The 16,599-nt window shown below is 40.0% G+C and overlaps 1 protein-coding gene across 3 annotated transcripts in view; it reads right to left on the bottom strand.

Annotated features, from left to right (window-relative positions):
• Acat1 (Acetyl-CoA acetyltransferase 1) overlaps positions 1–16,599 on the bottom strand; it is a 78,232-nt gene that overhangs the window by 29,149 nt on the left and 32,484 nt on the right. For 2 of the 3 annotated variants that reach the window (XM_071680995.1, XM_071681004.1), the window contains exons 9-10: positions 11,226–11,383; positions 7,126–7,242 (exon numbers count right to left, since the gene is read on the bottom strand). In XM_071680995.1, coding sequence (XP_071537096.1) covers positions 7,126–7,242; positions 11,226–11,383 — 275 coding nt within the window. Of the gene's footprint in view, positions 1–6,614; positions 7,243–11,225; positions 11,384–16,599 lie in introns of those variants that run through there. The other variant, XM_071681013.1, reaches the window with a different exon arrangement.

Here is a 16,599-nt window from a genome sequence, read left to right on the forward strand (position 1 = left end):
TTTTCATTACTTTCTTCATTCCATCTAATCATACCACATGCTCCTCTCAAATAGCTCATTTCTGTAGCCTAGATTCTTGACCTTTATGACTCATTCCATGTCTTAGCTGCATAGGTCAGGGATGGGAGGACTGTGTTGTCCCTAGTCTTCTCTTAACTTCCAAACTTACACCTCAGCCCTTCATTATTCTATTAATGATTCTTTTTCTCTCTACTGTTCTTTCACTCTTATCTACTCTTCCATTTCACCAAACTTACCCAAGACAGCTCCTACAAACTTACATTCTCTCAACTCTTCCAGTCTTTCTCCCCAACATCCAAAGGACAGTTTAGTACACTTTCTTCTTTTACTCTATGTGGTTTTATAAATCTATAATTTCACTCTATTTCCTTTCAAACACTATTACTTTAGTTTTAGTTGTATTTACCTTTAATCACTAATGCTGACACGCATCATAAGACACACAACTTTCTGCCTCTCCTCTTCACTCTCAGAAAACAACACAGTATCATCCACAAACAGGCTTGCCAGTTGTTACCATATCTCACAGCCACACTCCATCTCTGCGCCACCTTTTTCTAGTTTTGCTTTCATCTTACTTATCATTCCATCCACATATAAATATATGCAGATAAATCCACATGGAAAAGGAAACACAAGATCCTGAGTGCTTTCATGTTTTAACAAAGCTTCAGACAGAAGACATACGGAATGAGAGGACCAAAGACAAATCAAGATATTAGAAAACCATAGTGACATCACTCAGCCCAGCCTCACACCTACATGCTTACTGAAACTTTCACTCATCTCTCCAAAATCTTTCACATGCATTTTTCCTCAATGGGGAACTTTCACACCATCCAACAGTTGTCCCCCTATCACATATATCCTTAACACATCCCATAGATAATTCCACTCTACTCTGTCATATGCTTTCTCCAGATCCATAAAAGCTGCATACAACTTCAAAACATTCACTAAACACTTTTCCATAGTTATGTTCACCACAAAAGTTTGATCCACAAATTCTCTACTTCTCCTAAAACTCCTTGCTCCTCACTTACAATGCATTAAGTCACTTACACCACTCTGTCAATTAATATTCTTGCATTCACTTTTCCTGGTATACTTAACAGACTTATTCTCCTACAATTGCTACATACATCCTTAGCACCTTTTCCTTTGAATAAAGGAACAATAATAGCTTTCACCCAATCCTCAGGCACCTTTTCTTTTCATGCTAAATCATATATCAGATGCAGCCTCTCTATCACACTTTCTTGTCCATACTACAGCATTTCAGCTGTAATCCAATCCACTTCAGGTGTCTTTCCTACCCACAGCCTATTATTGCCCTTTTTGCTAAAGGCCCTTACACTTGCATTGTCTTCCCTTCAACCTCCATATCAATGCATTTAACAACTGCTACCTTCCCTTCTCCTAAATTCATCAGTTCTTCAAAATACTCTTTCCATCTTCCTTTCACTTCCTCCTTTTGATTCATTAACTCCCTTCCTTACTTCTCACATTAACATTTCCACTCTTAGCTCCACCACTTTCCTTTTTCACCTCCTTCCAGTATAATTTTTATCATTTTACCAAAACTTTTCATTCAACTTTCTTCTAAAATCTTCATCTACTCTTTCTTTTGCTCCATTTTCACCTTCTTGATAATTTACATACACATTTCATATTCTTCCCTCCTCCTTTGCTGAACTTCCACCAGTACATTCGTTTCGAGCAACCTACCATATGCCTTTTTCTTCTCTTACACAGCTTTTCTAATCTCTTCCAAGTATTATGCACTGCTCTTTTTATTACTATATCTCATGACCTTGTATCTAACTACAAATTCTACAACCTTTCATAGTACCTCTCTCAACATTTGAAACACCTCATTCACACATGGCTGCATCACTACAGACACTGCACTTCCACCTATGCTTTCAGTTATCTTCCTTCCATACTCCTCCCTGCATTCTTTCTGATTCATCTTCTCGTTTGCTAACACTTTTACTCCTCTATTCTTCCTTTCACCATATCTCCATTTCTCCCAGATCCTCATCCATGAAAAACCTGTAAAATGGTTCGAGTCTCCAAAGAGCATTGTTACTACTCCAACATCTGGCATGGCCTTTCTCAGTTTTTCATCCACAGCCACACAGTCAATCAAAGCCCTTTGCTCTTCTCTTCCATCATTCCTCATCCATGTACCTATGGGTCATCTTGTGTTGCGAAAAGGTGTTTGCAAGGAATAAATCCCTCTCAGCACAAACGTCCACAAGAAAACTTCCATTCTCATTTACTCAGGCAATCTCCAATTACCAACTATCTCGCCAACATCATCATATCCCACTTTTGCATTCATATCACACATTAGGACCATATTTCTCTCATTCTCAAAATTGTTTACAGAGTCATTCAAATTTCTCCAGAAATAATCAATTTCATCCTTACCTCATACAATCTTCATGTTCACATACCTATGCATACTTCACAACTCCAACCTCTCCTTTCACCCAAACTATTCTTGATCCATTCCATCCATGCCCTGTACCACCCTGCCACACTCTTGGTGATAACAAAATTGCACATCCTTATTTCCCTCTTCCGACAATTTTCAGTGCTTCCCATTCATACCACTCCTTTCACACCCTCCAATATTTTCATTTTCACTCCATATACCCTTCCGAAGAATATGAGTTTCCCCAAGCCCCAGCACATCCAAGTTATAACTCAAGCTTCTCTGTAATCTTTCTCCTTTTACTCTCTCCAGTAATCCCATTTACATTCAGTGCCATCACCCTTAATCACTTGTCCCTTTTACTACTCAGCATAACTAGTAGATACCAGTGCTGTTTCTTAGCCTTTTGTGCCTCATTCTTGACAGGCCACTAGCACAGGGCAGCCAGGCTACATAACTGACCAAAAAAATACAAAGTTCCTGCAAACTTCAGGTGTATGTCTGTATCTTAAAAGATTGCCCTGATAGAGTTGGGCAATGCCTCCCCCTTCAGTTCCACCCATAAGGGTGTAGTAATGAGGTCACTACAAGAAGGTGGTATCCTCTAGAAAACTAGAGTCCCATTGATTTACAGAAACATGCAAACTTTCCCCAATTTTGTGCATGTTCACTGTAGCAGCATCTCCTAACCTCATTGGTTATGATATTGCCACTGTGCAGATTCCCCTACCACCAGGATTTGATCCCTTGCATCAAAATTACCAAAGCATTCAATCAGCTCCTCCTAGGAAGCATCCCCTTTTTCTTCACTCCCTTTGCTATCAAGTGCATAAGCATCAACAGACTCCCACCTCTTGTGGTTTACTCCCATCCTCACCCTAATCAACTTGAACTCACTTCCTAATATGTTTTAACATAGCACAATAACCCTATTAGAAAAAAGCCACCCCATCATTTACTCTTGCACACATTCTAACCCCAGATTAGCATCAAACATTTCAATATCATTCTAGCCCCTTCCCTTCAATTTAGTTACACTTAGTGCCAAAACAATCAGGTTCCTCTCAACATACAGAGCATTCATCTCCCCCTTGGATACCTACATGCACGTTCATACAATTCATCTTGAACCCCCAAGAAATCTTAACTTGGTGTTTTCTTGTTCCTGCTTTAAATGATATTAAGAGGGGAGATTTTTCAGCCCTCTGATCTTACCTGTAAATTATCATATGACATATGGAGAAATGGGTAGCTTCCCTACCTTCCTATTCCCAGAGATAATGGGGATAATAAATCACATTCACTTAAAACTGTACTGTATACACATCAATACTATTCAGAACCTTCACCTCACCGAGAAGCGGTATATGCAAAATCATCACTGGAAAGAGAAAATAAGAACAGAGTACTTTCGTTTATCACATCTAAGGATGTAATAAATGAAAGTACTCTGTTCATATTTCCTCTTTCTATTGGTGATTGTGCATTAATATTATGTATGAATGAATATGAAAATGATGAAAACACTACTTTCTGCACATAATGCATTGTCTAAAAGATTGATCCATCTACTGAAACATTTTTAATGACCATCAACCAACAATAACTTTTTTCACTTTTCAAAATCAGTGTTAGCATATTAGCAAAACTAAAACATTTCTTCAATTTCATTCTAAAATAAACTTTCCCTAAATGTTGATGCCCTTTTTCAAATAATAACATGCACAGAAACACAAAATGCAAATGTCACAAATTAAGTAAAATTTCAGGTATCAAATATACTGATCATGGCCACTTACTAGTTTTTAAGGTATTCCCAACATTTCTAACTCCCCTATAACCAGGGATACTCTGCATATTGGGAATATGATACGAAGCTAAAAAGCATCGAAAGACAAAGTAAACGAGGCTACTCAAACCAAATGCAGTCTAAAAGATTGCAAAGGTTTTCATAAGCATGATTGTCTTGTGTCTTTTGATCATTCTTAAATTTACTGTCTCACACACTGCACGTGCAGAATACAAAATGAAAGACTCAAGCACCATTTTTGTGTCACAGTGGGCAACTAAGAGGGAATGGAGCATCTCCTCTCTTTTAGCATCACTTTCTAAAAGTAAGACCAAAAGGAAGAATTGGGATTTTTCCTTGAAAACATAATTCTCTTATCCAGACACTCCCTTGTTAAAGTGGGAAAGCATTGTGGATGTAAAAAATATTGAGCATGACTATTATGATCAGTAACAAGGCCAAATCTTGCCAACAATAAAAGCCACTGACATATTCATTAACTATCCCATTACTTTTTTGGTGTAATTTTGTTTTCTAAGGTGCCAAGTTTTTTACACCTTGGCATTGCTTCTAGCATATCCATTTCCTGGATTTCATTCCAACAAACTCTCAATTAAACAGTGCTTTTATCATTAGCTAATATTCATACTTTGTCGCTGTCTCCCGTGTTAAGGAGGTAGCATAAGGAAACAGGTGAAAGAATGGCCCAAGCCACCCACATACACATCACACATGCACATATACATACCTATACATTTCAACGTACACATACATATACATACAAAGACATATATACACATGTACATAATTCATACTTGCTGCCTTCACTCATTCCTGTCACCACCCCGCCACACATGAAATGACACCCCCCTTCCCCCCCGAATGTGCAAGAGGTAGCGCTAGGAAAAGACAACAAAGTCTCTAGCTATTATGTGTAATGCACCGAAACCACAGCTCCCTTTCAGCATCCAGGCCCCACAAAACTTTCCATGGTTTACCCCAGATGCTTCACATGCCCTGGTTTAATCCATTGACAGAACGTCGACCCTGGTATACCACATCATTCCAATTCACTCTAGTCCTTGCGCACCTTTTACCCTCCTGTATGTTCAGGCCCCAATTGCTCAAAATCTTTTTCACTCCATCCTTCCACCTCCAATTTGGTCTCCCACTTCTCATTCCCTCCACCTCTGACACGTATATCCTCTTTGTCAATCTTTCCTCACTCATTCTCTCCATGCGACCAAACCATTTCAATACACCCTCTTCTGCTCTCTCAACCACACTCTTTTTATTACCACACATCTCTCTTACCCTAATATTTTTCGAAAACACTCCATCTGCTCTAAAAAATTTGACTATCCTCGTTAATCTAAACTGACAGCCATGATGTCTTTCCTTGCCCTTAAGGTAACACATAAAAGTAACTACTATTTAACATAGTAATGCAGTAATACCTTACAATAACCTAGTTATTGAATCCTAGCTTTCAATGATTATACATCAAGTAAAGATAACAGTGGAGGGCATTACCAGACTCTACCTTCTTGTGGTTACATTGCTAGTGAGAAGTCATCTTTGACAAAGTTCTATCATCATACTACAATCTAACCAGAGAAATTTCCACTTCACAGAAATCCATCCTTACACTGCTGTTGATTATAGTGCAGTCTTGAAGCTGCAGGGACCCCTAAAGAAAGGGCCTTTTGGGTTATATACAGTGTCCATGAAAAAATATTGTCTGCTCCCCCCATATATTTTCAAAGGCTGAGACTAGTGTTTATGATGGCATGAAAACCAGCAATGCACCTCACACTATTCTTTCTTTACTCTTTCTAGCTGCCACTTCATTTTGAGGATTTCACTTCTGGGTGCAGTGTTTCTTCCACCTGTGCTCCAAGATAGTTGGCTCTTACCTTTCTATAGAGGAGAAAGCCCAATTCTTGCCTGGAAGCCAGAAAATTCAGATACACATGAGATTTCTAAGTGCACTAGGTGCTCAGATACATAATCAAGTGGCTGCTTCCTGCAACACCTCATGAGTGCCTTCTCATTCAGATCAAAATCCTATGGACCCAAAACATGGACCTAGAATACTTCAGGAACTTTGCCAATTCCATGCACAAGGCATCTATAGATGGTAATCAGGGTCAAAGGAGAGATGGCAAAGTAATTAAATGTAAGCATGATATTGCCTCTGAAAATGAATGAGAGGTGAACAAGGTTTTATGTGGACACCGTAATACCGATAATCATATTTCTATCAAAAAAATAATTTCTGATGATGTGCCTTCTTCAAGCAGAGAAAAAAAAATGATACTTAAAATGCTAAAAATTAAAAGGTTAATAAAAAGGCTTGCATTATCAGAAAATAATTTTATTATACAATAACTATCACATCATGAAATACCTTGATAATACCTCATGAAAATTATGTAACATTCTAATTCAGATTGAACATAAAAGACTGCAATAAAAACTGTGAATTATCATAATTCACACATTTCAATTTCAAACCTAAAATTCTCTCTTCAATACACTGAGATTCAAAAAATGCTCTGGCATGTTTCATTCTGTAAAAAGTTCAACTTGATCTGATTTCTCTGAAGAAATCATCCATACCCTATACTATGATGAAATAATTCTATATATGCAAACCTATCACCTAACTGTTCTGTGGTGAAAGCCACAATTATGTACCTACTTACAATAATCACCAATAGAATCTGATCACTTTTCAAAGTATGGATCTGCCTTGATAGCTTCAGCATTACATTACTCTTGTACTCATACTATATACCTATACTGTCCTACTTTAAAGGGATGTATTTCCACACTTTTCCCAGAAAAGATGAGAAAACATATGACTTACAACTTCTCGATCATAATGGCTGATGCTCCACCACCTCCATTACATATTGAGGCTACACCTTTTTGCCCCGGCTGCAATGCATGTGCCAGATGAGTGACAATACGAGCCCCCGACATTCTGTAAATACAATGCTCACATCAAATTCTACTCTCTCCAAAGCACCAGTGAAAATTTTTCATACTCTACAACATACTTCTTTTCCTGGATGAAAAAATCTAAAAAAAATATATCTTAAAACATTTAATAACTAAACCAAACACTTCAGTGTTGAAGGCTTGACGCTGTCATTCATGCTGCCACTTAAAATTTTGTCAAAAAAATTGTCTAAAAAAAGGATAAGAAATGAGCAAAAGTTTATGGGTTTAAGCAAGGCCATCCAAGTGTCTCTGCTGTTGTTCCCAGGCAGTATGATGGACTTACTTACATTATGACCATATTAGTTAAGGCCTGAAAAGCAAAAAACCAATGTCCTATAAAGCTACTGTCAATGACAACCCAAGGGTAGTCTACCAAGGAAACTGTAAACAAAGATTTATCCCACAGTCCAATTGCAGTGTTGGAAAGCAGTAACCTGACATCCGGTCATTCTCCTGAATAGAGACAGCAAGCCAATGGGGCAGATCAGGTTGCAATATGTGCCTACAGCTCATTGATACATTTAGAAAAATCTATCTCAACATAAAATGGTATTCTTGAATCTGAAAAGTAAGTAGAGGAAACAGCTTACATGGTGTAGCAGTTAGCATTCCTAACTAAGAAGCATTCATGAGCTGCCTGTGGTCGAGCAAATAGGTTCAAAACCTGGTTGTGCCAGTCGGTCCACAGCCAACCCAGCTCTTTATCTTCCCTTAGGGGTTGGTCAATAAAATGAGTACCTTTGTCTGGCTAGGGTATGCAAATATACATATTTTTTCTTTAATACTTGATTGCTGTCTCCCATGCCAGTTGGCAGTGCCAGGAACAGATGAAGAAAAGTCACATCCACTCTTTAGCTATCATGTGCAATGCACTGAAGAATAGCTCCCTGTCCTCAAATCAGGCCCCACAGGTCTATTCATGGTTTACCCCAGACACATCACATGCCCTGGTTCATGCCACTGACAGTACATCAACCCTTGTATACTGCATCGTTCCCATTCACTCCATCTAGTACATGCCTTTCACCCTCCTGTATGTCCAGGCCCTGATTGCTCAAAATCTATTTCATCCCATCCTTCCACCTCCAGTTTGGGCTCCCCATTCTCCTTGTTCCCTCCATTTCTGACACATGAACACTCTTTGTCAATCTTTCCTCACTCTTTCTCTCCAAATGTCCATTCCATTTCAGCCATGGAGGTATTTAGGGAAACAGTGATGGTATGTGCAAGAGATGCATGTGACATGCGAAAGGTGGGGGGTGGGCAGATTAGAAAGGGTGGGGAGTGGTGGGAGGAAGAAGTAAAGTTGCTAGTGAAAGAGAAAAGAGAGGTGTTTGGGTGGTACTTATGAGGAAGTAGTACAAATGATTGGGAGATGTAAAAGAAAAAGCAGTAGGTCACAAGGAAGCTGCAGGGGTTGAAAAAAAAAGAGGGCAAATGAGAATTGGAGTGACCTATCTATCTATCTCTCTATATCTCTTAAGCTTGTGCTCAACTGGAACTCCCTCAAGGGGTAGGCCATGGGAATGGTCTCCATAACTATTGAACTTCAGTGCTGTTTCTTAGCCTTTAGTGCCTCACCCTTAACAGGCCACTGGTAGTGCAGTTTGCAAAGGCTCCTACCTAATGCTCCTACTGAGTACTTCTACCTAATGTTTCTACTTAATGCTCCTGCCTAAATATTTGTACCTACTACTGTCTTCTGCTCCTACCGTTTTACCAAAGGTATTGCTTGTGCACAGTGCTCACACAGAAAAATTCAGTTATGAAGAACGAGCTGTATGAATTAAGTGTTGTCAAGTGTTATGTTTGACAAGGAGAGATTGTATGCTTCTGTGCAGAATGCCAGTAGTCTACATGTGGGTGAGGCAGAAAGAAAAGGACAGCCACCTGGGTCAGAGAAGCACAACTTTACAACCAATGAAGTACTGGCTCACTATACAGCCATCACTAACCCTCCCAACACCCGAGGTTGTACTGGTAATATACCTTCCCAATCATAGGCTGCCTACCAACAACTGAGCTAGTATCAGTAAACTTTAGGGAGAAGAAAAAGTATTTGAAGGAGGTAAATAATGTGTGAAAGGCATGAGAACAAATGGGATCCACAGTGAAGGGGGCAAAAGGGTAAGTGATAACAGGTAGCGATGAAGTGAGGAGATGAAGAGAGTATTCAGAAGAACTGCTAAATGTGTTTGATACCAAAGTGGCAGATGTACGGTGTTTTAGTCAGGGTATGTGAAGTGAGAGAGTCATGGAGAGTGGTTTCATGAAGAGAGAGGAGGTGGCAAAAGATGAAACAAGGCAAGGCTGCTGGAGCGGATGGTATTGCGGTTGAATTTAATAAGAATGTGGCTGACTTTGCTGCTGAATGGTTAGTAAGGATATTCAGTGTATGTATGGATCAAGGTGAGATGCCTGAGGATTGGTGGAATGCATGTATATTGCCACTGTACATGGGCAAGATGGATAAAGGTGAATGTTCAAACTACTGAGGTATAACTTTATCAAGTATACCTGATACACTGTATGGGAGAGAACTGATTGAGAGACTGAAGGCTGTACAGAGAATAAGACTGAGGGAAGCAGTGTGGTTTCAGATGTGGTAGAGGATGTGGAGATCATGTGTTTGCTTTAAAAAAATGTGTCAGAGAAATATTCAGTAAAACAGGTGGATTTGTATGTGGCATTTATGGATCTGGAGTAGGCACATGATAAGGTTGATAAAGATGCTTTGTGGAAGGTCTTAAGAATATACGGTGTTGGTGGAAAGCTGCAAAAAGCAGTGAAAAGTTCTTATAAAGGGTGTAAGGTTTGTGGATGAATAGGAAGAGAGGAGAGTGAATGGTTCAAGTGAAGGTTGGTCTGCCGCAGGGGTGTTTATGGATGTGAATGTTAGTCTTGCAGAGATGGAATATGCAGTCTTAGGGCATGAGAGGGCCTGGGAAGTAAGTCAGTTGTTTCTTGCTGATGAAAAGCACTGGTGGCTGATTCGAATGAGAAACTGCAGAAGTTGGTGACTGAGTCTGGAAAAGTGTGTGAAAGGAGAAGGCTGACACTGAATGGGAGTAAAGCTGAAGTATTATCTACTGAACATGGAGAGAGAACCAACCCTTACAGCATTAGGTATATGGATAAAGTTTTGGGGTTAGACTGGGCAAGTTCCTAGTTCTTAAGTCAGACTGCCTTGGATTTGACTCTGTCATTAAGCAGGTAGAGCTAAAACTCCAAATGTAAGAGAAGTACTCCACAGAGGGATGAACATCCATACATTTATATAATTAGTGCATATGCTGAGAAAAAAGAATATTCAGGATCTGAACAGGATTCCTATTTTCTAAAGACAAACTTAGCTAACTGTGTAATGTGAGGTTTCCTAGAAAGATCAGATTTTAAGAGTATATCGCATATGTTTATTCTAATGAATGGTAAAATAATGGAGCCATCAAAAGACATGGTAAAGTTCTGATGGGTTTAGAAAGAGAAATGGGAAAAAACTGGTTTTTGAGACATTAAGCTTAACTAGGTTGCATCAGCCCAATTAGGAAATCCTTTCCATCATCATCTAGTAAACGATGCTAACTAAAAATTGAACTGGTTACACTGACACAATATTTGGACACTAATAATGGTTAAATGTACATTTTACAAATAAGCTTTTGAACGAACGATTTCTAAACAGCTATTCATTTGGGGTACCTGGACAGTCCTTTTCTTCCAGCAGTCTGACTTACATAAATATCAATTACTCTTACTGACTCGTTAACAGGACCACTTTTACAGCTTCTCACTTAGACAGAATGGCCATCTCTTTACCATTTTCCATGAGAACATATAAAAGAAAGCTATTTCACAATCCTAATAACATACAGCTTTAAGCTAAACATGAAACTAAAGAGACTTCAGAACACAAGATCATAATTTACTTTTGTTCAGGCAAGGAAGCTGTAATAAACCTCTTACCCAATGGGATGGCCCAAAGATACTGCTCCACCATGAATGTTGACCTTGGCAGGGTCCAAGTCACACATTTTGATGTTGGCCAAAACCACAACAGAGAAGGCCTCATTCACCTCCCACATTGCTACATCATCTGACCTCACACCAGTCAACTCTAACAACTGTAAAAAAAATATGAATATAATTCACTATATCTAAGGGATACACTATATGTGGAAAACATTGTTTCCCTGATTCATGAGAGATTGGTTTAATCCATAAGGGCAGGAAAGGTAGTAATACAGAGCTAAACAAAGGATCAAGTTCAATGTTCTAACAAAATTTAGCCTTTCATACTTCACAAGATCTCATCCAATGAATTGGGAGAGATGGCAGAAGAATTCAATTATGTTCATGTCTTTTACCGCATTCATTATTTCTAAACTTTCATCATGTCTTTCCATACTATTCGCCATTTCCCGCGTTAGCGAGGTAGCGTTAAGAACAGAGGACTGAGCCTTTTAGGGAATATCCTCACTTGGCCCCTTCTCTGCTCCTTCTTCTGGAAAAGTAAAAAATGGGAGGGGAGGATTTCCAGCCCCCAGCTCCATCATGTACGTACATAAATACTGCAGCTAAAAGTAAAACTTCCCAAAAGCATCTGTTCTGAAAAACATTCAGCATCATACTAACAGTATACAAAGGGATGATCCTGAAACAGCTTTAAACAAAGGAAATGAAGTGCCTTATATATTAGATATTTTTTTTTTTTGAACTATTTGCCATTTCCCACGTTAGCGAGGTAGCGTTAAGAACAGAGGACTGGGCCTTTTTTGGAATATCCTCACCTGGCCCCCTCTATTCCTTCTTTTGGGGAAAAAAAAAGAAAAAAAAACAAGAGGGGAGGATTTCCAGCCCCCCGCTCCCTCCCCATTTAGTTGCCTTCTACGACACGCAGGGAATACGTGGGAAGTATTCTTAATCCCCTATCCCCAGGGATAAAATATTAATATAGACATAGATATATTAATATTTTTTTTCTTTTTTTTTGTCGGTCTCCCACGTTTGCGAGGTAGCGCAAGGAAAAAGAGGAAAGAAATGGCCCAACCCACCCCCATACACATGTGTATACATATGTCCACACACGCAAATATACATACCTACACAGCTTTCCATGGTTTACCCCAGATGCTTCACATGCCCTGATTCAACCCACTGACAGCACGTCAACCCCGGTATACCACATCGATCCAATTCACTGTATTCCTTGCCCTCCTTTCACCCTCCTGCATGTTCAGGCCCCGATCACACAAAATCTTTTTCACTCCATCTTTCCACCTCCAATTTGGTCTCCCACTTCTCCTCGTTCCCTCCACCTCTGACACATATATCCTCTTGGTCAATCTTTCCTCACTCATTCTCTCCATGTGCCCAAACCATTTCAAAACACCCTCTTCTGCTCTCTCAACCATGCTCTTTTTATTTCCACACATCTCTCTTACCCTTACGTTACTTACTCGATCAAACCACATCACACCACACATTGTCCTCAAACATCTCATTTCCAGCACATCCATCCTCCTGCGCACAACTCTATCCATAGCCCACGCCTCGCAACCATACAACATTGTTGGAACCACTATTCCTTCAAACATACCCATTTTTGCTTTCCGAGATAATGTTCTTGACTTCCACACATTCTTCAAGGCTCCCAGAATTTTCGCCCCCTCCCCCACCCTATGATCCACTTCCGCTTCCATGGTTCCATCTGCTGCCAGATCCACTCCCAGATATCTAAAACACTTCACTTCCTCCAGTTTTTCTCCATTCAAACTTACCTCCCAATTGACTTGACCCTCAACCCTACTGTACCTAATAACCTTGCTCTTATTCACATTTACTCTTAACTTTCTTCTTTCACACACTTTACCAAACTCAGTCACCAGCTTCTGCAGTTTCTCACATGAATCAGCCACCAGCGCTGTATCATCAGCGAACAACAACTGACTCACTTCCCAAGCTCTCTCACCCCCAACAGACTTCATACTTGCCCCTCTTTCCAAAACTCTTGCATTCACCTCCCTAACAACCCCATCCATAAACAAATTAAACAACCATGGAGGCATCACACACCCCTGCCGCTTACCTACATTCACTGAGAACCAATCACTTTCCTCTCTTCCTACACGTACACATGCCTTACATATTCGATAAAAACTTTTCACTGCTTCTAACAACTTGCCTCCCACTCCATATATGTTGGGGTGAAGAGGGTGGTGAGAGTAAGTGAGCTTGGGAAGGAGACTTGTGTGAGGAAGTACCAGGAGAGACTGAGTACAGAATGGAAAAAGGTGAGAACAATGGAAGTAAGGGGAGTGGGGGAGGAATGGGATGTATTTAGGGAATCAGTGATGGATTGCGCAAAAGATGCTTGTGGCATGAGAAGAGTGGGAGGTGGGTTGATTAGAAAGGGTAGTGAGTGGTGGGATGAAGAAGTAAGATTATTAGTGAAAGAGAAGAGAGAGGCATTTGGACGATTTTTGCAGGGAAAAAATGCAATTGAGTGGGAGATGTATAAAAGAAAGAGACAGGAGGTCAAGAGAAAGGTGCAAGAGGTGAAAAAGAGGGCAAATGAGAGTTGGGGTGAGAGAGTATCATTAAATTTTAGGGAGAATAAAAAGATGTTCTGGAAGGAGGTAAATAAAGTGCGTAAGACAAGGGAGCAAACGGGAACTTCAGTGAAGGGTGCAAATGGGGAGGTGATAACAAGTAGTGGTGATGTGAGAAGGAGATGGAGTAATTATTTTGAAGGTTTGTTGAATGTGTTTGATGATAGAGTGGCAGATATAGGGTGTTTTGGTCGAGGTGGTGTGCAAAGTGAGAGGGTTAGGGAAAATGATTTGGTAAACAGAGAAGAGGTAGTAAAAGCTTTGCGGAAGATGAAAGCCGGCAAGGCAGCAGGTTTGGATGGTATTGCAGTGGAATTTATTAAAAAAGGGGGTGACTGTATTATTGATTGGTTGGTAAGGTTATTTAATGTATGTATGACTCATGGTGAGGTGCCTGAGGATTGGCGGAATGCGTGCATAGTGCCATTGTACAAAGGCAAAGGGGATAAGAGTGAGTGCTCAAATTACAGAGGTATAAGTTTGTTGAGTATTCCTGGTAAATTATATGGGAGGGTATTGATTGAGAGGGTGAAGGCATGTACAGAGCATCAGGTTGGGGAAGAGCAGTGTGGTTTCAGAAGTGGTAGAGGATGTGTGGATCAGGTGTTTGCTTTGAAGAATGTATGTGAGAAATACTTAGAAAAGCAAATGGATTTGTATGTAGCATTTATGGATCTGGAGAAGGCATATGATAGAGTTGATAGAGATGCTCTGTGGAAGGTATTAAGAATATATGGTGTGGGAGGAAAGTTGTTAGAAGCAGTGAAAAGTTTGTATCGAGGATGTAAGGCATATGTACGTGTAGGAAGAGAGGAAAGTGATTGGTTCTCAGTGAATGTAGGCTTGCGGCAGGGGTGTGTGATGTCTCCATGGTTGTTTAATTTGTTTATGGATGGGGTTGTTAGGGAGGTAAATGCAAGAGTTTTGGAAAGAGGGGCAAGTATGAAGTCTGTTGGGGATGAGAGAGCTTGGGAAGTGAGTCAGTTGTTGTTCGCTGATGATACAGCGCTGGTGGCTGATTCATGTGAGAAACTGCAAAAGCTGGTGACTGAGTTTGGTAAAGTGTGTGGAAGAAGAAAGTTTGAGTTTGGTAAAGTGTGTGGGAAGAAGAAAGTTAAGAGTAAATGTGAATAAGAGCAAGGTTATTAGGTACAGTAGGGTTGAGGGTCAAGTCAATTGGGAGGTGAGTTTGAATGGAGAAAAACTGGAGGAAGTGAAGTGTTTTAGATATCTGGGAGTGGATCTGGCAGCGGATGGAACCATGGAAGCGGAAGTGGATCATAGGGTGGGGGAGGGGGCGAAAATTCTGGGGGCCTTGAAGAATGTGTGGAAGTCGAGAACATTATCTCGGAAAGCAAAAATGGGTATGTTTGAAGGAATAGTGGTTCCAACAATGTTGTATGGTTGCGAGGCGTGGGCTATGGATAGAGTTGTGCGCAGGTGGATGGATGTGCTGGAAATGAGTTGTTTGAGGACAATGTGTGGTGTGAGGTGGTTTGATAGAGTGAGTAACGTAAGGGTAAGAGAGATGTGTGGAAATAAAAAGAGCGTGGTTGAGAGAGCAGAAGAGGGTGTTTTGAAGTGGTTTGGGCACATGGAGAGAATGAGTGAGGAAAGATTGACCAAGAGGATATATGTGTCGGAGGTGGAGGGAACGAGGAGAAGAGGGAGACCAAATTGGAGGTGGAAAGATGGAGTGAAAAAGATTTTGTGTGATCGGGGCCTGAACATGCAGGAGGGTGAAAGGAGGGCAAGGAATAGATTGAATTGGAGCGATGTGGTATACCGGGGATGACGTGCTGTCAGTGGATTGAATCAGGGCATGTGAAGCGTCTGGGGTAAACCATGGAAAGCTATGTAGGTATGTATATTTGCGTGTGTGGACATGTGTATATGCATGTGTATGGGGGGGGGGGGGGGGTTGGGCCATTTCTTTCGTCTGTTTCCTTGCGCTACCTCGCAAACGCGGGAGACAGCGACAAAGTATAAAAAAAAAAAAAAAATATTAATATATTATGAGACCTCTATAATATGATTTTAAATTTGGTTTGTTTTATTTCTTAGGTTGACTTCAAATTCACAAAATCCAATCAATCCTTAAGGTTACTCAAGCTGATAAAAAGAAGCTAACACATGGTAGAAAAAAAGCTTTGATGTTTCGCTCATTTTTTTTCTAAATAAAATAAGCAAATAAATGTTCAGCCTTATCTAAATGTGATGAAACACTCACATTCAAAGCAGGAGAGCATAGGCTAGACCTGCCATCTGTATATGATGAGATGTTCTTTAGATCTGAACCAGGATGGAACACAATACGCTAATTCCATCTGTTTTCCACCAAAGCATTTGCAAAGCTTATGGAGAGGTGTCATGGGGAAAGTTTTCTGTTTGTGTTTAGTTATATGCTCTCTGGAATTAAAGGGAAGCAGTGTATACAGTGACTTTTCCACAAATACTTCAATCAATACTCAATTTACAGCACTCTCACATAGGAAATACAATACTAATACCAACGCTATTTGCAGAGTTAGTCTTTTAATCAAGCACCATCACAGATCTTATGTTAATCAACTTACCATACTCCTTCATCTATGTACAATGGAGTGGCCCATAAAAAATCATCCACACAACACCATCGCTTAAAAGAAAACGAAAAACATAATCTACGATTTCAAATTACAGAGGTATAAGTTTGTTGAGTATTCCTGGGAAATTATATGGGAGGAGTT

This window comes from Panulirus ornatus, chromosome 2 (genome assembly GCF_036320965.1).
Source record: "Panulirus ornatus isolate Po-2019 chromosome 2, ASM3632096v1, whole genome shotgun sequence".
In the NCBI taxonomy this organism is placed as follows: domain Eukaryota; kingdom Metazoa; phylum Arthropoda; class Malacostraca; order Decapoda; family Palinuridae; genus Panulirus; species Panulirus ornatus.